The following is a 27,854-nucleotide window of genomic DNA, read 5'->3' as shown; positions in this document are numbered from 1 at the left end:
GACGAGAACTTACTACGTGGAAGGTAAGAGAAGCAAGGATAGCGGGGTATAATGCTTCCTTAGTCCTTCCCTAAGTTTTAGTTCCCTCCACAGCTCCAATTTTCAGCAATTATCTGGCGAACCATTCTCAAGTCAAAAAAAGAGACCGAGACCAGAATAAAAAGACCCTCAGTCATTCATAAGACAATGAACAGGGAACCAATAACGTTTGTCCAATATCATTTGATATTGTTTAATCTCGATAAACGTAAAGTCACCTATTTCTCGTAACATAGTATTACAGCCCAGTTATTGGATTAAAAGCAGTCACCAACACGTGTGCGCAAATCGAAAAACTTATATAACATGCTTGCTTGGCGTATTGTCATAGAACACACCAAGCAATCTAACAATTTACCGATTTGTATCGGTAATCGATGATCGTTCTGGAAACTTTATACGGCTTTTCTACTTATACTCACAGCTATATAGTCCTATTTGAACAATGCTCTTAAATACTTTTTGGAACACAGAGGTCAAACAAGAACATTTCGTTGTCCTTGAGCAACGATGAAGATCAAAATAAATTGCATCGAAATCAATTCTTATCTTTGTAAATCACAAAAACATTGCAATGAATATTGTAATATAATTTGGGCTTATGAAATCCGAACACAATAGCAGAACTAAACCTACCATCTTTATTATATAACTTGGCTCTGTTCTGAGCCGATTTTGTAAATTGAAATATACCTTTGCGAGTAAAAAGAGCCAATTCCCTCGCACGACATGCCTGATTTCTACATAAAATGCTATTCATTTTGTTTGACCAATGCTCTTTTAAAAATAGAATTTTTCTGAGAGAAATTCGTCAAACATTCACTTTGTATCGACGTGACACGGGTCACATTGCTATGTTACGAAAGAAATTCTTACTGCTAACGTAAAGTGTGTTGTGAAACGGGTAAATACCACCAACATGCGTAATTGGACTACAAAACGAAAAAGTTTGTGGGATAAAATATTTTGACGTCATGTCTTAAATTAGGCAGCGGTATTCAATTTGTGCCGTCTAAGGGCTCTTGATAATTTAACAATCAATGAATAATCATCTGAACCGTGAGCGTGTTATTAAAAGTGTTATTTGAAACAAAATCGCCAGAATTAAAATCGCCAGCATTAAAATTTATTAAGTAAAAACAAAAAACGTTCCGATTAAATTCAGCATGAGGAAATGATGAGTCTCGGTATTTTTCTCGCACATTCGTACCTAATGGCGGTGACATCAAAGCACACGCGTTTCTTTTTATTTTTTTACAATACAAATTTAAAAGTGTCCGAATTAATCGTTTCTGAAATAATTAAGAAAATTCTGAATTGTTGTTTTTTAAAGTTCTAATATAGAATGTAGTGTAATGTGTCGTCACCTACGTAGTTACCGTTTTACACTACTGGCCATTTGAAATGTAATTTATGTATGGCAATAAATTCTAAATTCAAATGAATTTTATTTAAAAACATGGGATTCTATTTCCAAGTTCAGTAATTCATTTATTAGAGTTCAGTCGTCACTACATTCGTGTCTTTTTCATCAATATGGACACGAGTCATTATGGAATACGAGTTCCATCACGGTAGCAATGCCGCACTTTAATGTGGACGGAGTTAGTACTACAAATTAACGCCCAACACTCATTATTGGTTTGAACGCTTCCGACACGTAAATTTAGATCTAAAAAATGAGCCCCGCCGTTATCCGAAAACTAAAGTCAACAACGACGAATTAAAGGTGGAAGCTGACGACACTCAATTTACTGGTGAGTTAGCAGCAGCTTCTATCGATAGTATGAAAGCAATATTGGTTCATTTACGTCAAATTGGCAAGATAAAAAAGCTTGATAAGTGGGCACCGCGCATATTGAATGATCGCCAGCACGACGATAGCGTTAAAGTACGCCTCGCGTTCCTTAACAGACGCGGAAGTGATGGAATTTTGTACCGCGTTGTTACTTGCGTTGTAAATTGGATCCTTTTTGACTACGGAAGCGCTCGTCATGTTGGTTAGACTCTGGTTCAGTACCTAGGCAACGCCTCAAATGATAACTTACCCCTAAAAAGTCGTGGTCACTGTGTGATGGTGGTGGTATATGGCTTAATTCATCACAGCTTCTTACCAAATACCATTAGCATTATTACGAATGTGCATTATGAGGAGCTGGATACAGTGATGGAAAAGCTTAAGAATCTCCGGCCAGCCTTGGTTAATCGCTCATTCCCAGTCCTATGCGTCACCACTCGACCTCACAGGGTACAACAGACCATCTCTGACCGTCGTAGACCGTCGCCACAAGAGCTAGACTTAAAAGTTTTGTGTTATCCGTCAAACTCATCATATCTCGCGCCGATAGACTTTTTAGACTAGTTTTTAGTATGGACAACTTCTTAGCAAGAAATAAATTCAATACCCGAAAGGCAGTACAAGATGCCTTTGAAGAGTTTATTGACTCCCGTACACTTTACATCTTCAAGAAGAGCATTAAAAGATTACCACTGCGCTGGGAAAAATGCATCAATACCATGGGTGCATATTTTGATTGATACTAATAAAAGATACTAATAATAAAGATAGAATAAAGATAAAGATAGAATAAAGGTAAAGAATAATAAAGATAGATAATAAAGATAGAAGACTGTAACTTTCGCTATACTAAACGGCAATTCGTAGGTAAAGACCTAACATATTAATATAAAAAAGAAATCTCCAGGTCTTCTTAAGTGAAGCCTATGTAGTTACTGCTACATATTGATCATAATTTTATAACGACATTTTTATTATTATTCTTTAAAAAAAGTTAATATTTTAAGTTTTATATAATATTACTAAAACAAAGAAATCTTAATATGAACCATACGAGTAGTTAATGGATCAGCTTATCTCAAAATATAACTACACAAAGTAAAGAAAACCGACCCTGACGGCTCGTGCCTAACGAAGTTCTTAATTAATCTGAAGCCGCAAAACAAACTTTTTATTCTTTGAACAAAATTTAAATCTTTAAATTCTTTTGAATAACTTTAAACCGGCCTCAGCCACGAAACAGAAAATTTTGAATATCTCGGAAATTGGTTTTCGACGTTATTTTAAATTGGTATTCAAATTCTCCTTTTCAAATGAATCATACTGTAAGGAAGCTGTCTAGGCGTAAAACAGGCGAAAATACGACCAACCAAAGCTAGCTTTTTCTTTAATAAGAGTATCATAAATTCCTTTTTTTTTTGACTTAAACAATTTTGCCTTAGTCGTGCTCATAACTTTAAGACATCTTTGTTATACAATATTTTGAAAGATCCTTAAAAATAGCTCGACGGTTTGAAAATTGGTTTCAATAAATCTGTCAGCATATCACTAAACATCCGAATAGGTGTGAATAACAAACTAAACATCTTTGTAGTAACAACTTGGAGATTTAAAACCATAACATTTTTTTTAACAATTGGCTGTTATTTTACAATTCTAAATGAAACGTGACTTTTTCGAGGTTTTTTCTTCCTCAAGTAATAAACGTATTTAACATTGGTCATTGGGGAATTTAAATGGAATTGTATGCATCATTAAAACGTACAAGTAAGATTTGTATATAATAAATAAATCGGTTTTTGTATTCGATTCATATTGCAAAAGTTCCACAGTCGATGAGAGCGGTAAGGTAGAAAAAACTTTCATTTGTGGTCAAGCTTCAACGAGTAGAGCACAATAGGATCGTGTGGAGTGACCTGGAAAACCTACTGTTTCCGATGCGAGCTGCTATGTCGTTCTATTGAAATATAGTTAATTTCCGTTTCAAGCACTTGTTCATGTTTGCTGCTCAGACACCGCTCGCGATTTCAATACATTTAATAAGGTATTTAGTTTTAAGTCTCAGTACAATAATCTCAATAAAATTTGCAATTTATTTTTACTCCAATATCATACCGCCTTTAGTTGTTTTAATAGACTCGTCGCGGTGTACATTTTGTAGTCGTTGCCTTGGGATATGTTTAACTGAAATCTGACTTCGTCTTTCAAGATAAAGCCTTCTACATTGTAATTTTATTGCACCACGTACTTACGGAATAAATCAAAGTTAATTCTAGACTTGCTTAAGACACACAGATTTAACTATTAGTGTGGATAATTACTTTTATGATACAGGCATTTCATTGTATAATTCAAAACGTTGAAAAAACCACTTGTAATATGCTGTATATGTACGAGTATTAAGATATTGCCATAAAAACAACATAATTTAATGTTTAAAGTTTTGAAATAAGAAATATATTTTTTTACAATCTAGTGTTTTCTTAATGATTAGATATTGATCCAGTGAATTCCAATAGACTTCCGTAGGTGTCAGTTGTCTATCGTCAGTTAAAAAAAGAAACATGGTCAATCAAATAATACACCAGTGACTAGTATAACGTGAGCGAAAATTACGAATAGCTAAATAATTCTAAGAAAAAACAAGAAAATGGTAGAGCTTTGTGTATTTTCAATATATTGTTTAACTTATATTATATACTCAAATATATATATACTCAAACCTAAAACAGAAAGCGGAGGAGTAAGTAAAGAATAAATATTTACCCTGAACCGTAGCTAGCGTATTAAGATTCTACTTTTTATTGAAGACACGGTAAAGAAGTGTGACGTCAAACGGCATTTCACCCATATAATGTTTCACTCTCGTACCGGTTGTTCGTTTTAATGCTAGAGAACCTAAACAATACATCGCTCCGACTTGGTTGCGTGGCAAAGACCTTATTGTTGGAAGTTTCTCGCAATAATGATTACTCAAATCTCATTATATCCTCCTTCGGAATCAATTAAACTGTCAAAAGCAACGCTATTATCTATATGTGATATACATGTGTCGTTTAACTAGGGTATCCTTAAGACAAACTTTAAGGTAGCACTAACAGTGTGTAGGTATATAATAAATGGTAATAAATTAATACATCAGCGAACGTATTCACAAACTGAAAATTGTATAAATTGTTTAAAAATTCTAAATTCAGAATATTCGTTATTCTAATCGTAACGCAATATGATAATTACGTTTAATAACTTTTTAAGTACAATCAGATAATTTGAATTTTCAAAACGACCCACCTCGTTTCTTTCTGAATTTTGTCGAGAGTTTCTCTGAGCTAATACCCTGCTACGATATAATATGTAAATTACATTCAGCTGACAAGAGGTTCGTTACTCGCGTTTAATTCAAAATAATGAGCGAACACGCTTTCCCAACGAATATGGTAAATGTAAATTTTAATAGATAAAAAATTTTTTAGTAATTTAAATATACATATATATTAGCATAGCAGCAGCATCTCAGCTGTGCCTTGGCATCGCTTTTGTCTATAGCGGTGACTACTACTTACCTTCATATAGGCCGTATACTCATCCGCCTGCAGAGACAATAAGAAAAACAACTGATTGCATAATTTTTTTTTTCTCGGTGGATAAAATACAATGGAAAATATCGTTTACGGAAGGAATTTAAGGTGCCCGTGGCCGTGTTAACACATAACATGAGAGCTGCACACGCAAGAGATGCGAATATCAAATTTCGATTTTGCTGGCCTCAAAATCTCCAACCTGATCCTAACTTTTCTTACGTACTGCCTGTCTTTTCCCAGGATTTTTCTCGGTATGGGAATTCGACACTCTGGTTGATGGAAATTTACGGAGGGATTGCTTAGTGCCTGTCTACGATACATGGAGTAACATCGTATTATAAAAATCAAGTTAGCAAAAATGTAAACAATATGCGTAATTACTACAATTAGGACGTAATGTAAGCCCACGCGGTTAGGCACCGCCATATTGCGTATTAATGCCGCGAAACAGTTATTCGTTCCAGTTTCGGAGGGGTGCAGACTGTCAGATAATACAAATGACACTTTCGACTGTCTATAAATGGGCAGCGGCAAGTATATTGTGATATCTATTGGCCTCGAGTTAGTCGAACCAATTTTAATGGGGACATCATAAATACATCTGAGAAAATGTCTGTTTAAAATAGAGCTTTTGAATGTCTCTAAGTGTTATTATTGCAGCAGCTATTATAGTTTACATTCGACAAAGACTTCAGAATTTAGTTGTTGTAATTGGTCTTTTAAAGCTCACAATTACCAATGCTTGATACAATGTTTAATGTTTACATTTTAATTTAGACAAAGGTAAATGACAATTTCGAATACTTAACGAAGCCTTACGAAAACATCACGGTATGAAATCCGTCACCAGTTTTTAGATATGAGGTCGATGTTTCAATTGTATATTATTGTATAATGGCTATCAGTTCAAACCAGATAGCATACTTCGCGACAGATTTAGATAGGATGTTGGTCCCTACTGTAGCTACTGTACAATTGAAAAATAAACAGCTTGCGTAATTTCCTTGAGATATTTAGGCGGAACTTCCAACTATTTTAATACGCTTTTTTATTATTAGCTTCAGACGTATGTATGTATGTTTGTAACGGAATCTTTGAACATGATTTTGACCCCCTTCAAAACGTCGGATTAACTCGAAATTTGGTATACTTATTAATGAACGATGACAATTCAATATTTAAAAAAAAAATTGAAAAAATTTAAATTCAACTAAAAAAATGAAAAATAAATATTTTCTATTTTTTTGTTGGATTTTCTATAAAAGCGTATTTTGTTAGTTTTTTTAAACTATTACTTATTGTTGTTATAAACACATTTCATTGTTTTTTTAAAATACGTATTTTTAATAACCGATCTAATTATTTAAATTACCGTTCCCTTTTGTTCTAGTTACCGTGTCACTGAACATAACGCTGTTGGCCTGCAGCACGATGGGGCTCATCTCATGCGTGATGCTAATATTGGGAGTGTATAAGGTAAACATTTTATTAATAAAACTAAAGACGAAGAATAAATGAATAGCTCTGGTAACGATAAAATTTGTATACAACGCGCTGCATATTTCTATCGGAAGAAATAGCGCGTGAAAAACTGGATAACCGAAATTCGAATGCAGCTGAGACATCAATGTAATGTTGCAAGAAAGATTGAATCAAGACATCGTATCAATGAACTTCAATAACTGCTCATGATAAGGAATTAGATGACTTCCATCTTCCTGAGCTATATTTCTAATATATATTTTAAACAAAATAAAAAAAAAATGAACAAAGGGCTTTCTTTCTATTGGCCTCAAATTTGATCGCTGGTTTCAAATCAAAAATAATTGTTCATCGCGTGGGATATGTAAGCAATATCAAAGACTAAATCAACACATTGAAATACTCGATATCTCACAATGTATAAACACAAAATTATGTTTTCTCTAGACGAGAATTTCCATAAAATCACATTTTCTGACAATACTTCGATCGTAACGAATGAAAGAATATTTATTGGGTTTTAATAAGCAATTTGAATAAACTCGGAATACATCAATCATAACAAATGGACGCATTACATATTTTATAACAAAATCATGTCGGTTTAAAAATTTCCATTATTCGTCGTTATTTGCTACACAATTCCGACCGCCAGTGACTTCACCAGACATAAAAAGCTGAGTAATAATAATGTAAATAATAGGAGATACCCTACCGAGTCACAGCGGCCATCAGAGTTCCTTGCCAACTTCAGACGATCAACAAAGAATCATTCTTTTCGTCGACGTCCTTCGGAAAATGTCTATCGATTGTGCGCTATACAAATATTAGTGTGGCTCATATTTTACTCGGCTTTTTGTCGTATAGCGTACCTACGTATAGTTTTACCTCGCATCAAACGTAGCTCATAAATCCTTTTATCGGCCATTAGCGATAGGTGCCTACGACCTCAAATCCAAATCACTGGCTGCCATTTACTTTTAGCGCTCGCCCAATTCATCGTGACTATCGTAAATGTGGTATTCTAAGCAAATTAAATTATGCTTTTGTCTTCTTCTTCGTCTTCTTAGTCGCAAACTTCATTGCTGAAGGTCGAGTCCTTGAAAGGCCTTTGTGGCTCTTTGCACAATCATCTTCCATTGGGTTCGGTTTTCGGCTTCTCTCAAGGCGGTTGTAACAGAGAATCCAGTGAGCGCTATTACTTGACCTGATCAACGGCTTGGTGACCGGCCGGGGGGTCTTTTCCCTTCTATCTTGCCACCACAATAAATTTTCAAGGTGGTCCGGTTGTCGTTGAGCAATATTCTGGGTGACCACTTTTTTTAGCTTTTATGTTTGTCATTCCAGCTGTAGTATTCTGAACTGTTAATCTTGTTGTTGATGTAATAATAATTTTAAATCTAATACCTTATGTTGTATTTTTTTACGAACAACAAAAATGCTCTTAACATGTACCAAGATGAAAATCCAAAATAGGAGTAAATTTTAGCAAAGCACCCTTCATTGCAGCTTACTCGAGTTCGCTAACAAATTTATTGCGGAACAATAATGGGAGTATGAGGTGAAAATTAGGTTTCAACTACAGCGAACCACCCCAAGTTTATTTTATCATCGGATATGATTTTAACGTACAAAATTTTTCCCACATTAATGATCCCGGCGAGGCTGTATCGGTGTGGATATTGTCGCTATTCTGTAAAAAAACATACCTTCTAATGGAGGTGGATTATATTCGAATATTTTCCATATTTTTTTTAGCGGACATTTCATTAGTGATTTAATTTTAATGATTTCTTGTGAAATAAATAAAATTGCAACGAGCATGCTCTCAGTGAAACTGAAATACGCGAATGATCGTTCATCATTCAAGATGATTTAGTTCACTTTTTGCCAGTTTTTGACTTCAATTACATTAAGTTCCCAAATAAACTATTAGCCAATTTTGATTTTCTTGAAATATTTCTCGGTGCATCTCTAGAATGAAAAGCGGCTAGAAATGAAAGCGTCTTCATGAAGTAAAGTGCACTGTCACGATGATGCAAAAAGCCATCGAATAGGATAGATTTGTAAGGTGCTCTCAACAATGGAATGAATGTATGCATTAGCGCTAATGGAGTATGCTTTAAAGGAGATTATTTTTATTTAATAAAGTTAAAGGACGTGATTGCATATAATAATCACCTATCATATGTCAAAATATAGTACAATATATGACAGGCTGTTTAAAAAAAATGTTAAGTTTAATACTTCAGTTTTTGTTGTAAAAATGTGAACAAAATCAGTCGCCGATATGAGCCGCCAATCAGCATGTAAGTACGTTTTTTACTAGGAAAATTTAAGACTATTAATAAATCTTTAAAAGACCCGTCCCTATTTGAAAGTGATACTAAGGATTAGTAGGTATTCTTAGAAACCGCATTTAAAATTAAAGAGATTGCGCCTTTCAATCCGGGTGCTTCCTTTCAGCCTCGTTAAAGTTTAACGGCCTAGTCCTTTCTCTAAAACAGAATTAATAAAGCTATTCCGAAATCAATTTTCAATTCTAAAATAAGTTACCTTAGTAGAACTCTCGCTGAAAGATGTATGTCAATTCGCGTTCTTAATGAACATTTAGTTCCATAAAAAGCTTTTTTTATTTTTATTGCTTAGATGTGTGGACGAGCTCACAGCCCACCTGGTGTTAAGTGGTTACTGGAGCCCATACAACGTAAATGCGCCACACACCTTGTAAATTAACTGTTCGTTTAACGAAAATTCGACTAAAAACTGTTCAGAAGTCGAAAAGTTATAAGCGCCTTAATTTCATTCTACACAGAGGGGACAGTCTGTTGAATAATGACGTATATGTACTAGCTTAACCGATGTCGGATATAAGAACACCTTTTGACTTTCGGGGTAAACGATAAAGGGAAGATCTTCCACCGCGCGGGTGTATTATAAGTTTCTCGGCAGACCGACTGTCTACGGTAGAACTTGTCATGAAAAAGGCGTTGGCGGGATTCAGGCATCTGTGAAATATCTTGTGTCGTGTCATAGCTCTACCACTAACGACTTAGTTCTTAATTTTATTAATCTATTCAAAGTATGCAGTGCACACGAGTATTATAAATATTATAGAAAATTCACGAACAAAAAAAAAAGTCTTTTATGGCGCATATTCGTGAAAAAGACTAGTTTTGCTTCACCCTAAATTTTTATTGGTTAGATGTGTGGACGAGCTCACAGCCCACCTGATGTTAAGTGGTTACTGGAGCCCATAGACATCTACAACGTAAATGCGCCACACACTTTGAGATATAGTTCCAAGGTCTCAGTATAGTCACAACGGCTGCCCCACCCTTCAAACCGAAACGCATTACTGCTTCACGGCAGAAATAAGCGGGGCGGTGGTACCTACCCGTGCGGACTCACAAGAGGTCCTACCACCAGTAATTACGCAAATTATAATTTTGCAGGTTTGATTTTTATTGCACGGTGTTATTCCTTCACCGTGGAAGTCAATCGTGAACATTTGTTGAGTACGTATTTCATTAGAGAAATTGGTACCCGCCAGCGAATTTGCCAACGATTTTTGGTTTTTCTCATGTACTTGTTACCTCTCTTCATCTATTGTATTGGACTTTTTTAAAGTAAATTCGTTTACCTAATAATAGATGTTTCTCAAAAAAAAAAAATTTAAATTGAGGTTAGTTTAAAAATCAAAATCTTTTATCGTCCAACTGAGATATGCAGCATATTAGGATCTAGCTTGCCAATGTCGTTCGGCCTGAAAATCGTCTATTAAATTAAATAATTACGTACGTAATCAAAAGTTTTACTTAAGTAAATGTTTGACAAATAAACACTTCTTTATAACCTACTTTAGAGAAGGAAAGGTTTTTTAATTCGCATTTCTTCTTTTTATTAATGTCTTTATTGAGTCGCATTATTTTATATCTGGTTGGATTGATTTAAATTCGAAAACATGAAAGATAATTTTTGAATTGAGCATATGTGGAACAGTAACAAAAAAAAGCACGAAGAATCACTGATTTATTTAACTTACTTTGTTCATAGGACCTCAAGTTTATGCTTCTCCCGTGGATCCTATCAATGGGCCTGGAAACACTCGTTGAAGTTATCAATGTGGTGTATCTCTTCTACCTTCAAACAGTAAGTATCAATGTTTTGACTTTATAGTTTTCTTAACACGAATAAAATACTGACATAATGACGAATGAGTTTTCATTAATTCAATTACGTACTTTTGGAATATTCAAAAGAATGTTATCATTTTTTTTAAAACTGTAGGTATTATCACAAATGTTGACGGAAGTAATTCGCTTTTTTTTAAGATATGACTTCAATTTGCGTAAAAGACTTTCGACAGGACTTTTGCCATGAAAAGTGTATTTTTTATAACAATAATAATAAAATTTATAAAAAAGAACTGAAATTACTATTTCATATGAGAAAAAACAACATTTTTTGCATACGTAGTTGCGTAGGATATCTTGCTTTACAAATTTTAGCTCACCCTTTGGTACATCAGAACGAATGATACATAAGTCTTGATTGACCATTCTAGTCAATAAGGTAATAATTATGACCATTCCGCTAATTACAAGCACGCTTTACCACCATCTGTTATCAATTTAGAAATTACGGAAGAGGCAAAGAAAATGAGATAAAGTTACTAAGGACGAATAATGGGAAAAAATAGCTTCATCCATACAGTACATCCATTTGGCTAGATTAATAATTTAATTAGCTATAAAGTAATCACAAAAATCGCGTGTCCTAAAAACAATGGAAACCGGATTTAAGCCACGTGGCAAAAAAAAAGTTCCGCCCTAAAATGGATGCTTTTTTTTATTGATTAGATGGTGGACGAGGGTGGAAGAGCTCGTAGCCCACCTGGTGTTAAGTGGTTACTGGAGGCTATAGACATTTACAACGTAAATGCGCCACCCACCTTGAAATGTAAGTTCTAAGGTCCCAGTATAGTTACAACGACTGCCCTACCCTTCAAGCCGCAACGCATTACTGCGTCACGGCAGAAATAAGCGGGGTGGTGGTACTTACCCATGCAGACTCACAAGAGGTCCTCCTACCACCATTAATTACGCAAATTATAATTTTGCGGGTTTGATTTTTATTACACGATGTTATTCCTTAACCGTGGAAGTAAATATATAAAAAAAATCAACGGCAATCCAATATTTCCCGATGAGACAAATGAAGAGTACCTACGTCAAAAATTATGTAAAAGCATATTTAAACATTAATGGTGGTAAGGTGTATTAAAAGGCTCGTGCGGTAGGTAACACTTTCTTCTTACTCGTATCCCACTATGTGAGACATGTCCCCTATTGCCATTCATATGCCTATCATACGTCATCTCTGCAACCCATTCTCGTAAATCCATCCAAGTCTTTTTAGGACGCCCGTCGTCACTTTACCGTCTACTTGCATACCATAATATGCCCATACCATGATAACTATCCACTCTTTTTTTAATGAAAGTAGGTAACACCACCCTGCCTATTTCTGCTCCGAAGTATTGTAGGGTGGAACAGTAGCTATAAAATGCAATTAAGATTTTAACCCTTATATCAAGGCAGGTGTCGGTATGCACTTTGTGACGCCCATGGATTCCAGTAACAACTGAACACCAGATAGGCAATTAAATTAAAGCCAATTAATTTGCCATCGTTTATGTAAAAAAACTGAGGTTGAATACGTAAAACTCTGACTGGTTCTCTAACCCAAGGTTTTTAAAACAGAGGATCTTCTATGAGATCTAGTACATAATTTTCTATAAAAGAGTTATTTTGAAAATTTCTTTCCTTATAGTCAGAAATATAGAAAGAGAGTTTGTACTATGATAATAAACTGTGTATTAAATGAACACGAGTTTTGAATTTCGTTAAATTACCAGAGCAAACTGTGCAGGTTGGAAATTTTGATAGCTGGATATAAATTGTTTCGCGAAATATTGTTGATTAATTAAACGGATATTTTAGTGCTGGAGTAAGAGTCTGGAATGATGCCAAAAGGTTATTAAACCAATTATTATTAATCACTACAACGATACTGAATGAATGTGAAATGCAGATTAACAAATGATTTTCTTATATAATTTCATGGTATTTCATGAAAAAACCGTGTTCAAAGAGTTCTCTCATCAAAAGCAAAAAATAACAAGGCTTATCAACTTATTCTCACAATTGTGGAAAACTCATCTTGGGTATTTCTTATATCATCTGACATAGAACGGAAGGCATTTATTATTTATAGCTTTGATTTGGATCTATTTCCGTAGACCGACAAAAACAATATTAACTTTGATTTATAATAGGTGTTGCTTCGTTTATTATTTGCCTTACTGTTCATAATTGGCAGCTTATCAATGACAATTTGAAAATGTATTATAAATATTTTATTTGTGGTCATCTTCTGTTGCAGTTTCTGCTTTCTGTTGCCTTTATAAGGTACCACATTGATACTTTTCTGAAATATTGGGCTTAATGAATACAAATAAATTGATACAAATCTTACATAATATATTATTTTCAAAATAAATGTAAAATGTAATTTGATTGTTTCTGTATACATACGAGAAACACTAAATACGGTAGTTGTTAAATAAAACTATTCATTGGAATTTGCGTGTGGTTGGTTCCTTTACCAGCGCTTCAAAGAATTCACTATTGAAATATGGGTTAGTAGTATCTAGTCCATAGAGTTTATTAAATACACTATGCGGGTTCTTTACGAAAAATAATTTATGAATAAGCTAGTTGGCCCGGCAGACTTCGTAGTGCCTCAATCGAAATAAAAGACCTAAGCTTTTGTGTAAAATAAACTTATTATAAAACAAACAACATGGACAAAGGGAAAACAATTGTTATTTTTATTTAATTCCGAGCATTTCTCTGGACTTTCACAAATAATTCGACACCAAAATTAGTGAAATCGGTCCAGTCGTTCTCGAGTTTTAGCGAGACTAACGAACAGCAATTCATTTATATACATATAGATAGATAGATGATTCAAAATAAATATGGAACAATGCGAGCTTCATAAAATTATATTGTTCGGTCTATACGGTCGGTACTTTCATTCACATAATAAAGGGATACTGATTGATAAATTACGGGCCCAGAATGTTTTCTTTTGTTCTTAGATTATGAGGATATAAATATATTTTTGTCGTTATTCCATCCTAAAATTTTAACAAGACACTTTTATGTATATTTACTTTTTTCATGGCCTAGCTCACGACACTCTCGATGTTAAATGGTTACCAGATTCCATAATCATCACAACATAATACATTGAGATATGTGCTCCAAGTCTTATTGCGTAACACCAATAAATATATAATTTAGTAGCAAGACCAATCAAATAGCAAAGTCTAATCGCGATTAAATATACTTAATTACCATATTTTTTTATTATATATGACTTCACCATCTACTTACCTTATTTATGGGTCCCATACATCTATATCATACGTATGTAAATGGATCCCATCACCTAGTACCATATATAGGTCGTATACTTTCAACAGATGCAGGTCTGTAAATGAAAAAGGACACCATTCCTATGATATCCCAGAGATTTGCAACGCTGAAAAACCATCAATAATTATTTATACAAGTTATATATCGCGATACATTTTCGCAATGAAATAAGTTCGTCTACATGCCCTATGTTTAAATTATGTACAACCAATTTAAGATACCTTTGAATTTGCTAAAAAGACAAAATGTAGTTTACAGTATAGTTTGTTCAAAATGAATATGATTGATAATTATATTTTTTTTATTGCTTCGATGGGTGAACGAGCTTGCAGCCCACCTGGTAGTTAAAGCCCATAGAAATTTACAACGTAAATGCGCCACCCACCTTGAGATAATAATATGATTTCTAAGGTCTCAATATAGTTACAACGGCTTCCCCACCCTTCAAACCGAAACGCATTACTGCTTCACGGCAGAAATAGGCGGGGTGGTGGAACCTACCCGTGCGGACTCCCAAGAGGTCCTACCACCAGTAATTACGCAATTTATAATTTTGCGGATTAGATTTTTATTCCACGATATTATTCCTTAACCGTGAAAGTCAATCGTGAATATCTGTTAAGTAGGAACTTATTTCATTAGAAAAACTGGTACCCGCCTGTGAGATTCGAACACCGTTGCATCGCCAGATACGAATGCACCGAACGCGTTATCCTTTAGGCCACGACGACTTCAAAAACGACATAAAAAAAACAAGTTTAAAATACTCAGAATGTTTTTTACACGAAACATTATGATTTATATTGGAATAACATACTCTTTCCGTATTACGTATTCTCGGTTTTTTTGTTTCAATCAGCAATTGAGCTTTACGGCTTAAGTAGCACTTTATTTTTGATTACATTTTATTTTTCTTCAAGCGATTGCAGATTGATTCGATATGAATAAAGTTTAATAGAATTGACTGATTATTTTGAAAACGCTGAACTGAATATCAATAATTGTGATACAACATAATAAAATCGATTGAACTATGCTATGCTATGAAAAGTCCAAGTGAAGAAATATTGTGAACAACTCCAATAAAAATGATTAAACTCTAGATAGATTTTACTGGTGGTAGGACCTCTTGTGAGTCCGCACGGGTAGGTACCACCACCCTACCTATTTCTGCCGTGAAGCAGTAATGCGTTTCGGTTTGAAGGGTGGGGCAGCCGTTGTAACTATAATTGAGACCTTAGAACTTATATCTCAAGGTGAGTGGCGCATTTACGTTGTAGATGTCTATGGGCTCCAGTAACCACTTAACACCAGGTGGGCTGTGGGCTCGTCCACTCATCTAAGCAATAAAAAAAAAAAAAAAAAAAAAGATCGAGGGCTCTAGTGCGGTGTTAATTTCACAACAACGGATATTTGATCATCAACGATTGATTAACGAGCCGTAACACGCTTTCCGCGTTTCAAATCACAAAGACGACTGCGCGAACGTTCGTTTTACGATTGAACAGAACGAAACCGTTTCGGCCAAACCGCCTTTATTGTGCTGTAACCCAAGCTATGTGGATAGGGAAGGGGGGGGGGGGTACAAAAGATTATTTTTATTACTAATAAACATGTTGACGTGTAATAATATAGTTTAATCAGTTTTATTGCGGCACAACAGTCCACCGAAGAAGGGTGTGTAATAAAAACAAACTCGAGTGAATTTTGAGTAATGGATCGTGCCGTTGACTTTTATCGATGCGCTTGTCAATTCACTGTATAAAGCTATTATTCAAACCTCGATCGATCTGTTTTTTGTTTTAGAAATCTAATGTCACTTGAATGATTATGAGCGTTACGAGCGCTAAGTCACGACATTGTTAAATGATTATTAAGGGCTAGACCGCTTTAGAACGCGACGGTTGTACCTACCAGTAAGAGTGAGTGACGGTATTTACTTTGTTGATGTCTATGAGCTCTGGTAACCGCTTCGTACCAGGCGAACCGTGAGCTCGTTCACCCATCGAAGCAATAAAAAAACACAGGCCGTGAATACGTCCGACAAAATTTCACAGCGTTTGAAATTATACGACACGGATGAAGAGACTTCTCGGCTAATCGTTCATTTTGAAAAATCGAGTCAAAGCACGTGAGCCACCCAACCCCGTCCCCCGCTTCCTAAAACCACCCTACCGAGGTGATCCATACTTGTAGAGCCCGTAAAAGTGTCAACGTGACACTTACTCCATAGCATCAGCCCGTTGTTCAATGGGTCGTTAATTTATTTTTATTTTTTAATGCCCTTGTATGCAGACTGGCAGCATACGGCCCACCTGATGGTGAGTGGTTACCGTCGCCCATGAACTTCAGCAATGCCCATGAACTTTCATGTCTTCAGCAATGGGCCGAGCCAAGCCGCTGCCAACCGTTATTTTGATTCGGTGCTAAATATAATACATTCGAAACCCCCTTCCCGCTCTAAAACTGGATATAGAGATCTAAATTATAAATTTTTCAATACAATCTCTAATTTATTATTAAAAACCTTGAGTTTTAATATCCTTCAGTCATTAATAATTACGTTGAAAGATTTTGTCGTGTTGTTTTGTCGTTTGTTAAAAACGAAAGCATAGCATTCTTATATATGTTTGTTAGTAATTTTGTTTTTATATTTCTCATTGTTTATTTCTTTAACTGTTATCATGTAACAGTCGTTTAAAAATATATTGATATAGCACATGTTGAAAATCAACTAGAAAACTTTCTAACAACCATTTACAATGTTTGATAGACGGATATTTCACGAAGTTCCCAACAATTTTATTGCGCGCTGCTAATGATATGAACTGCTCTATGAGTTTTCTCGACGAGAAAAAAAACTAAACTCTTTACAAGCATCTACTGCATGCGCTTCACGTTTTACAACGAAGACTTAGAAAAGTGGTTTTATATCCGCTTCTACTCGACTTAAGGACGTCACATTTTTTTTTTATACTTGAAATTTTATAGTGTCGTATTATTATTGATCGATTTGTAATTGTATTTTTTTATATTTCAACAGATTAGAAAGCCAGTTTATGAAATGCAAGCGTACATTGTTGAGCTTTTAGCATTAATTTTGTAAATAATTTTATAATAAAGCCACAAAATAGTGTTATGCATTAAGAAATCTATATATTTTTTAGATCGTTTTGTTTTTCTTTCATCGCTAATATAATGTTTTGTTTTATTTTTTTCATTAGCTTGCAATACCAGAAGACGAAATGAACGAGATGACGGTAAGTAGCAACCGTCACTCGCGTATGTCATTTTTTAAATACCACATTGCAATTTACAAGGAATGCTGTAACCAATAATGTCATCTTAAAACGATTATCGTGTAGTGACCAGCAGAATCCTAGTGTTTTATAATACAAAGAAGTAATGTATGCGCTGCGCTTGGAAAGAGACAATTGAAAATTGTTTTGAATACTGAACTTTATCAGTTGTATTTTCCGTGGCTATATAGTTATCAGTGATGATCATAAAATGCCATGTGTTTTACTTCTCTCGTAAAAATTATGTACAGTCTAAGCTTGTCCAATTTTTTGAAGGGTGTAACCCTCGCCCGCGATCTTCAGCAATGCCAAGGGCATAGTCAGGCCACTCCCTATAACAGCTACTGTGTTCCCTTTGTATTGTTTAATTCAGTATATTAAAAAATGAAATAAAATAAAGTAAAATCGTCGAATTCAATCATTTTAAAATTCATTTCCATTTTCGTAGCTTATAATATTTTGTTTCATTTTTTCATTAGCTTTCGATGGCCGAATTCAATACGACTGAGGATGCGGTAAGTAATAAGCTTGAAGCTTGATAACGTATCGCAACAATCACTTTCAAAGTCATATACGCCAAAAACTACATTATATCTATGGACACTCGTGGACAACAATGGACAATGTTAACAAACCAATACAACATAACAAACAATAATTTCACTCTCTTATTTACAATGAATTTAACGAATCCCTCTAGTTATATTCTGAATTATCTTAGACACTAAAGTGAGGAGTTTCTTAGCATCCGTTGAATTTATTATCATCTAGTGTGATCGAAAATCAGAATGAAACCCTGAATTAGTAAAAAAAAATGATCTCCACAAAATATTATTTACTGTTTAAAAGATTAAAATGCTGACATAAAAACCCAAAAGTCTGTAATTAATCTGTACGTAATTCACGGTCTGTTCGTTGAACGCACATTGAACGATTGATTCACAACACGTTAAAAATTACAATTTTTTTAAGCTTATACACACACATATTTAAGCACCAGTGTAGTTTCATCAACATCAGAATGCCTATGGCTTTTTTTACTTACAATAAACGATTAGTGTCAGTTGGTTATGGACAACGGTGTGTGTGTCTATTAAATATAGAAGGTAGGAGTAAGAAGTCCATCTTAAATGGGAACAAGTTGAAAAAGTTTCCGGCTGTAACTACTTACAGCAAGTTACAACTAAGAACCCATCAACATAGCGCCAGCGTAGCAATCAGTATTATAATATGAATTTGTTGAAAGTTGTAAAGGGAATCGAGGGTGCTTGCTGAGTTTAAAAATGAGATAAAACAATTTTTTTTACACCTTTTGCTACAGTGGCGCCATCTTAATTGGTCATTTTTCGACAGACAACTTTATATAGGGATTGTACTTCTTACCTCTACCATCTGTAGTATGAATGACACTATATTTACGATATAATATATTATCTATCTGGTCGTCAAGACTTGCTTTTCTTCACTTTTACCTTCTATTTCTTTAACCTTCCTTCTTTATTGACTACAGACGTACTGCCTTAAATACTTGTTTTACATTAGAATATTAATATTACGTCAACATAGTAAAGATATCTTTTAAGGTAGACAAATACTGCTAAATCAAGATTTAAACTAACCACTTGAGACTACGACGAATAACACAAAATATGAACAGAAGGTTTAAAACTAGTAGCCTAATTATTAAAATCTTGTAAAGATAATTATAGATTATTAACTTGAAAATAGATTACAGTTAGTATTAGATTACAGTAGTAACAAAAAGGTTATTAACTAAACTCTCTACTTCCGCAGGTAGATAATGAAAATATGTAGTACCTAAGTAAAATTACTAGAGTGTACTCAGTGAGATATCAAATTATTTTACAGAAATTAAGTAATAATTAAATAATTATTGTGATATAAAACAAATTGACTCCAAGGGGAACAAAAACAACCTGGCCTTCTACTACATATTGCGGATTGTTACTCTTACGTATTTTAACACATCCACATGACTCATTGACATTTTTAATTAACTAGACCAAAATCTTTCATTCCGGCTTCTCTTCATAAAGTGCAAATTTCAATTCGATTCTCATAAAATATCAATTTTACAACTGTCTTCGGTGTCAATTATTCGTTCACTGACAACTTAAGTACTACTACTTGAAATCTCAATCTATTGAAATATTTCAGGGCAAATTTCTCCATTAATTATATACAATAATTTTAATGAAAATACTCCACACGCAATTTCTAGATTTCGTAAACAGAATAAATAGATATTTCTTGTACAAACTTACTACGCATCTCCAACTTCTTGGTGAGTTTAGTTTCGTTAGACTGTGTATTTTACAACTTAAATGTTCTTCTTCCAATACATACATGTACAAATAACTTTTCTTTGTAATGCTTGTTATTTTATTTGTGCTATAAATATTTCTATGTCGTTTATTCCATAGAGATTCACCTCTTGTTGCATGTTTGAATGACTGAACATTTTAAAGTTTTTGTCACTTCAAGAAAGGTTTCTAGCTATAAGAAGATAGGTGCGGCTCAAATTATTGTAAACTTCGAAGCGTAATAAGTAATAAAAAAATGACTTAAAGATCTTCACGTATTTGATAAACGAAATTGTTTTTATAAGGCCGTTTATTATTTTGTATTCTTTGTTTGGGTTATTTCAATGTGAATGAAAATTTTCTTCTTTTACAGATGGACTTTAATCCAATAACGTCGTTTCTCTTCACACTCGACTTCTTCATCATCGTGCTCAATGTGAGTATTATTTTATTATGTATCGAGCTCTGAGCTGATATATACATATTTAGTTTGTATATCTGGGGACAGCTTTTTATTATATATCGACGCTTGAAAGGCAAACGTGACTAAGCGACAATTCGTGAACTTTACAGTAGACTAATTTAAAGTTGAAATACCTGAAAAAAATTATATTTAACGAATCTAGCTGTAGGATTGAAATGATTTTAATAGACCTAGAAATATATATTTTTTTGCGCATCGAATATGGTTATTGCCTATCATTTATGTATAAAGCAGTTATTGTCGCTTAGTCACGTTTGCCTTTCAAGCGTCGATATGATGATTATAAAGGCTGTTTAAAAATAAATAATTATGTCAAACAGGTATGCTACTCATAGCCATTATGTTAAGAAGGTCATGAATTTGCATAAAATCACATAAACAGTTCTCTTAATAAAAACCCGGTACAAAAAAATCGTTATAGCATTGTTAATACAACGTATTATACCTTCTGCTTAATTTAAGTTCACTTGTCGTAGTCCTCGGTCCGTTTTCAATTTAACGAAATGCTCGGGGCAAAACCGCAATCCCATTCGCAGCAAGCGTCTGAGCCGCAAACTACAGCAAACACGTTCACAAATATTACATAGAAACTGTAAAATTTAAAGGATGTCGTAAACAAAAGAATTAAGCAAAAGCTCTCATTCAAATATTTTACACTTGAAAAACGTAAATAATTCAACTTGTCTGCAATTAATATAGGATAGTGCACAGGATAGTCTATGTTTCAAATACTTGTATTTTTAGTGAGTTCATATTTATGTAGATAGCTCGTAAAGTCTTCGCACTCCTTTTTTTTATTTTTGCCTAACTATGCTAGCGACGTTGCTAACACTGGTTCTAGTAAAAGTAGTGCTGAACCTACTTCCTGATCGAACTTACTGAGAAGATCTGGCCATTAACTCGGTAGACTGTATCTGTGCGTTATTTTTCACGAGAATGGTAGTCGTTGCTTGGAATGCTCAAATCCCCAATACTGGATCGGAAGTATCCGGAATGATGACTGTTTGGTCATCTGGAGCGGATATGTAGTTTCCGGCGGCCACGAAATGAGGGGTTTCGTGTTGCGCCGCTTTATCGAAGTAGCATTCTGTCGCTACCTCAAAATACTTCGTATCGGCTTTAAATTTAGATCGTCGTAAAGGTTGACATTTTTCACGTACCTCGGTGTTCCAACGGCTATCCTACGGAAACAGAATTGGATAACCTGGAGATAATTTATGTGCATGCGGGCCGTGAGAACGTGGTGGCGAAGGTCATGACGGAATTATGCATGTTTTGTAGAGTGTCACCTTGTTACGAAGGGACAATTTACTTCGCTTGCAAGTCATCTGATAGAGCTGTCCGAGTAGGAAAGCGGCTCTGTCGCGTACCGTCTCTATATGGGGGTGGACTGTCATCCCTCTATCGACGTACCTATGACGTCTATGTACTTGGACTTCGAGGCCTACGATATGGGCTGGCTGAAGAGGGTGATGGGGCAAATGGCGTTGGTGCTACCACGCCTATACGGAGTGGGATACCCGAAGTTGTATTGGAAGGTACCCCTTTTGAAACTCGGGGCTATACTTTTCGTAGCGTTGATGTCGAAGCCACCACCTTCGGTGCCACTATGCTATGGTGGATGCTGATGAATTAACGACCGCTTGCTATACGAGTAGTAGATAGCCGTGTCATCGGCGAAGAGAGCTAGCTATCTGGGTCTCCGATGACATACAAACTAAATAATAAGGTGGAGAGAGCGTAGCCTTGTGGGGATACGGCCGTTAATTGATGGGAACGAGAGTGGGTTCCCTCCACTCAATACCAAACGGCTCGACAAGAGGTCTCGTATGATGAGCACAAGACTATCTGGCACGCCCATGTTGTACAGCTTGAAAAACAAACCGTAGTTTTGTCCAGACTTTGTCCTTGTTCAGCAATTTCGCTTTCAAATAAACGATTTATTAACCAAGTCAAGAACTATTGACCATTATTAATGGGAAAAATAAGTGAGTACGCGGCTAAAATAATTACAAGTTCTTCTGAGTATTAACGAGTCTTGACAAAGTTTCAAGAGACTTACCTACGTCACTCGTCGTCACATGTTCCCCCGGGAGCCGACACAGCCGAAATTTCTGGCAACACTTTTCACAAACTTATTCGCTTAATATTTCCCACAATTACGTAAGGACCTTCGGAGAACATTTTCGCGAACAGGCAAAATATGCTCCGCACATTTTGGAGGAACAATGTTATTTTTGTAAATATAAGATAGCACCTAGCGTGTATATATATATATATATATGTATTTATTGTTACGCATATTCAAATGGTGTATATACTACTAACCTTGCCATTACACAATAATCATCTATAGTAACAAAAACATTTAATAACAAAAATATAAATTCTCCAAATAAAATAAAACGCATTGTATACTTTAATTTGAATCATAGATAAATTTTTTTCAATATATTCTTCAATAACACATATTTTACTATACTCTGTTCCAAATATAAATCTCGAACGCAACATCTCTACATGGAAAATTAGTTAAGTGTAAAGCAACATCAACGTAACAACTATGCTGACTTTAAAAATTTTTAATGTCAAAGTTGCATTACTCACCCAAACACAGTTCACGGTTTTCATCATTCTATTAGTAAACAAATAATAATTTAACCTACTGTTGTAACTGTATTCAATTTTGGATATCCCCTCTTCAAATCATTAGGAACATAGCTAACAAAAGCAACCAATGTAGGCTTCAGGAAGTTCTGTAATTCAGCGGAATGGAAGCACACATTCTCGAAGTAATTAATTGGTTCAATTTACAGAGATGTATACGTGAAATAGCTCTCGATCATACGTATTGTTAATAGTCTCATATTTATTGTGCTAATTAGAATTTGACTGTCTTAACTTCGAAGCCTCGCGGTGGGGCAAAGTTCAGATACGACACAATTCAGTTCGCGTCTCTCAAGACGAACAATAATAATAACGAAGCGTTTAGTGTATCCTGTTAGCTTAATTGCTACCTGCAATTTATTACATGAAGCTGAACGAAGAAAATTATTTTTTGTATTATTTTTTTATTGCTTAGATGGGTGGACGAGCTTACAGCCCACCTAGTGTTAAGTGGTTAATGGAGCCCATAGACATCTACGACGTAAATGCGGCACCCACCTTGAGATGTCAGTTCTAAAGTCTCCGTTTATTTACAACGGCTGCCCCACCCTTTAAACCGAAACGCATTACTGCTTCACGGCAGAATTAGGCAGGGTAGTGGTACCTACCCGCGCAGACTCACAAGTGATCCTACCACCAGTAAAAGATGTAGATGTAGATGTAATAAATGGTTTACTTAAAAAACTCACGTCCCTAATTAAATTTCAGTGTGGGCAGAATCGAAAAGGTACCAAGCTTTTTTTTTCAGTTCATATTTTAGACAAATTTTATTTCGATAGCTTTTCTGTCTGATTTAATTTACTTCTAAGAATTACTTGTCTTCATATAACATGAGTAAAGGTTAATAAAACATATAATAGAACAGAGATTTCAAATCAAAAAGGTCTAAAAGATACGTTCCATACATACATTGTTCTGAAAATTCGAAAGTGTGTATAATTTTTTTTTATATTTCACCCACGTATTTTATACGTGCGGATAAAATTTATGTCCCAAATTGAGCGAGAAAACAGAATATTAATGGAAAAAAACATTATTAATGAATTATGTTACTAGATCTCTGTCTCATGTTTACTTTATGTACAATCGAGATATTACTAATCAACTGCTGATTACATAGGTACTGATAACTCATTAACATATAATTAAATTACAAAATAAAAGTTTTACAATATAAATCTTAAGATGAATTCCATTCAAAATCAATATAATTAATCGTCATTAATCTATAGACGTTCATTGCTATTCTCAGGTCTTCTCTAACGTTCAACGACTGGTCTTCAGTTGCCCCAATCGAAATACACGGTTTGAAAATTTAGCCTCTAAAGTCGTAATTAAAAAGAAACATCCGTAGATGTGGACATCCGTAATTTGCCTACCTGCAAACGTTGTAACATGCATATGTAAATACTCTCGACCACTTCATCACTTAACTTAAAGGAAGCCTGCTCACTCTGAATATTAAGTAAGCAAAACACAACCAGGGACCAATCCACTAATGTACCGTCCCGGTAGTTAACGACATTTGTGAATAATGTAATCGGTTTTGCAAGTTCCTTTTTCAAATGTACCTATTTAGTACATTGTCATTTAAAGCACTATTTAGTTGGAAATTTCATGTAAGATTTAGATCCTTCAAAGTTCAATCTAAACTCATTTATCCATAGTATAATCTGTGTCGTTAAGAATTCTATTAGAAGTTCGTCGAATTTGTTTCTTCAAATGGTAAACGTTATTATAATTTGTAAAATTAAGAGAATTTTCAGATATTATAATTATAGCCTGCTTAGTAACCTACATTATTACCATTCACTTCCTAGTTGAGTAGTCAGCTTAGTACTGGGGCTAGTAATGTATAAGCTTAAATTTTTTTTGATAATTTGAAAAATTTTCTAGGCCACCTTTTGATACAACATATCCTACCTTTCCCGTAACAATTCCTCCAGATTATAGTAATCTTGTAGGTAGCAGCATTTATGTTGTTGATGTCTAAGTCAACATCTTAAAATCAGATGGGCCTAGAGCTCATCCATCATAAGACTATAGTTTGTTAATCAATGCTAAGACAGAGGAGCCGGTCCGATATTTCTTCATGAAATATTGTATCGATATCTCTCTTGTCATTTGTATTAACAAACAAGACAGATTTATTACTGGGTGGGTTGGATAATAAATTTTATGAATGCTGCTCATCTCACTGGGATGAGCGAAGAATTCGGAACGGTTTCGATCCTTTCTCTTGTAAACCTTTTTACGTTTTTACTTTTCGAAAAACGTAAAAGTCTATTAAACAAATTGAAATACTAATAAAATCGTAAAACGGGCAACTCATTCAAATGATTTCAGACAGAATGCTTAGTTCATGCAATATTTTTTTTAAATTGCTTTCGTGAGTGGACGAGCTCACACACAACCAGGTGTTAAGTGGTTACTGGAGCCCATAGACATCTACGACGTAAATGCTCCACCCACCATGAGATATAAGTCCTGAGGTCTCAAATATAGTTACAAAGGCTGCCCCACCCTTAAACCGAAACGCATCACTGCTTCACGGTAGAAATAGGCAGGGTAGTGGTACCTACCTGCCCAGACTCACAAGAGGTCCTACCAGTAATTATGCAAATTATAATTTTGAGGGTTTTTTATTTTTATTACACGATGTTATTCCTTCACCGTGGAAGTCAATCGTGAAAATTTGTTGAGTACGTATTTCATTAGAAAAATTGGTACCCGCCTGGTATTCGAACACCGGTGCAACGCTCAACACGAATGCACCGGACGTCTTATCCTTTAGGCCACGACCATGCAAAATTAAAAATGTAGGTACATTCCAGCTTAATATTATCTTACCACTTTTTGACATATTCGAAAATTTTATTTCACATTTAGTTGAACTAATATAGTAGACAATTAAATAAGATGTGTAAGGTAGCAATAGTATAAATGAAGACTAAACAGGTGATATTTACAAGAGATTTACTTAACTCCATTGAGATGAAGTCTGAAAGCGTTCCAAGGAGAATCCCATGAATAAATCGTTTTGATATTTTATTAGAGCTCATAATATTATTTCCACGCTATAAAAATTGATCTTGAACGGCTATAGATTTATTTGAACTAATGTGATTTTATCGAACCTTCATGAAATCTTTCTGTCTCTTTTTTTTTTTTTTTGCTTTGATGGGTGGACGAGCTCACAGCCCACCTGATGTTAAGTGGTTACTGGAGCCCATAGACATCTACAACATAAATGCGCTACCCACCTTGAAATGTAAGTTCTAAGGTCTCAGTATAGTTACAACGGCTGCCCCACCCTTCAAGCCGAAACGCATTACTGCTTCACGGCAGAAATAGTCAGGGTGGTAGTACCTACCCGTGCGGTCTCATAAGATGTCTTACCACCAGTAAAATTCATTCATTTAGAAAATAATTACGTACCATCTTTATAATGCATTATAGATTTAGTACCTAATTACTCAAGAAAAGAAATATTATGTGTTTATTGAAGTAACTAAACTAAGAAATTTATATTTTATCTAATTCTGCGAACAAATTAACGGATGGATCGTGTAAAACCCAATATCAAATGTTACAGTTCTTTAGACGAAAGTACCCGTCAAATTCCCTTTAATTCCATGCAATATTTTGTTTTTAAATTGCTTTCGTTAGTGGACGAGCTCACACACAACCAGGTGTTAAGTGGTTACTGGAGCCCATAGACATCTACGATGTAAATGCTCCATCCACCTTGAGATATAAGTTCTGAAGTCTCAAGTATAGTTACAACTGCTGTCCTACCCTTCAAACCATAACGCATTACTGCTTCACGGCAGAAATAGGCAGGGTAGTGGTACCTACCTGCCCGGACTCACAAGAGGTCCTGCCAGTAATTATGCAAATTATAATTTTGAGGGTTTTTTATTTTTATTACACGATGTTATTCCTTCACCGTGGAAGTCAATCGTGAAAATTTGTTGAGTACGTATTTCATTAGAAAAATTGGTACCCGCCTGGTATTCGAACACCGGTGCAACGCTCAACACGAATGCACCGGACGTCTTATCCTTTAGGCCACGACCATGCAAAATTAAAAATGTAGGTACATTCCAGCTTAATATTATCTTACCACTTTTTGACATATTCGAAAATTTTATTTCACATTTAGTTGAACTAATATAGTAGACAATTAAATAAGATGTGTAAGGTAGCAATAGTATAAATGAAGACTAAACAGGTGATATTTACAAGAGATTTACTTAACTCCATTGAGATGAAGTCTGAAAGCGTTCCAAGGAGAATCCCATGAATAAATCGTTTTGATATTTTATTAGAGCTCATAATATTATTTCCACGCTATAAAAATTGATCTTGAACGGCTATAGATTTATTTGAACTAATGTGATTTTATCGAACCTTCATGAAATCTTTCTGTCTCTTTTTTTTTTTTTTTGCTTTGATGGGTGGACGAGCTCACAGCCCACCTGATGTTAAGTGGTTACTGGAGCCCATAGACATCTACAACATAAATGCGCTACCCACCTTGAAATGTAAGTTCTAAGGTCTCAGTATAGTTACAACGGCTGCCCCACCCTTCAAGCCGAAACGCATTACTGCTTCACGGCAGAAATAGTCAGGGTGGTAGTACCTACCCGTGCGGTCTCATAAGATGTCT

At 34.8% G+C, this 27,854-nt stretch overlaps 1 protein-coding gene across 1 annotated transcript in view; it reads left to right on the top strand.

Moving 5' to 3' along the window:
• LOC105842162 (uncharacterized) overlaps positions 1 to 27,854 on the top strand; it is a 126,054-nt gene that overhangs the window by 36,271 nt on the left and 61,929 nt on the right. The window contains exons 4-6 of the mRNA XM_012693510.4: positions 6,809 to 6,894; positions 10,957 to 11,052; positions 20,405 to 20,467. Of these exons, the coding sequence (XP_012548964.2) occupies positions 6,809 to 6,894; positions 10,957 to 11,052; positions 20,405 to 20,467 (245 nt within the window). The remainder of the gene's footprint in view (positions 1 to 6,808; positions 6,895 to 10,956; positions 11,053 to 20,404; positions 20,468 to 27,854) is intronic.

Source organism: Bombyx mori, chromosome 1 (genome assembly GCF_030269925.1).
Source record: "Bombyx mori chromosome 1, ASM3026992v2".
Lineage (NCBI taxonomy): Eukaryota > Metazoa > Arthropoda > Insecta > Lepidoptera > Bombycidae > Bombyx > Bombyx mori.
The sequence above is the reverse complement of the archived record's forward strand: the minus strand, read 5'-3'. Positions and strand labels throughout refer to the sequence as shown.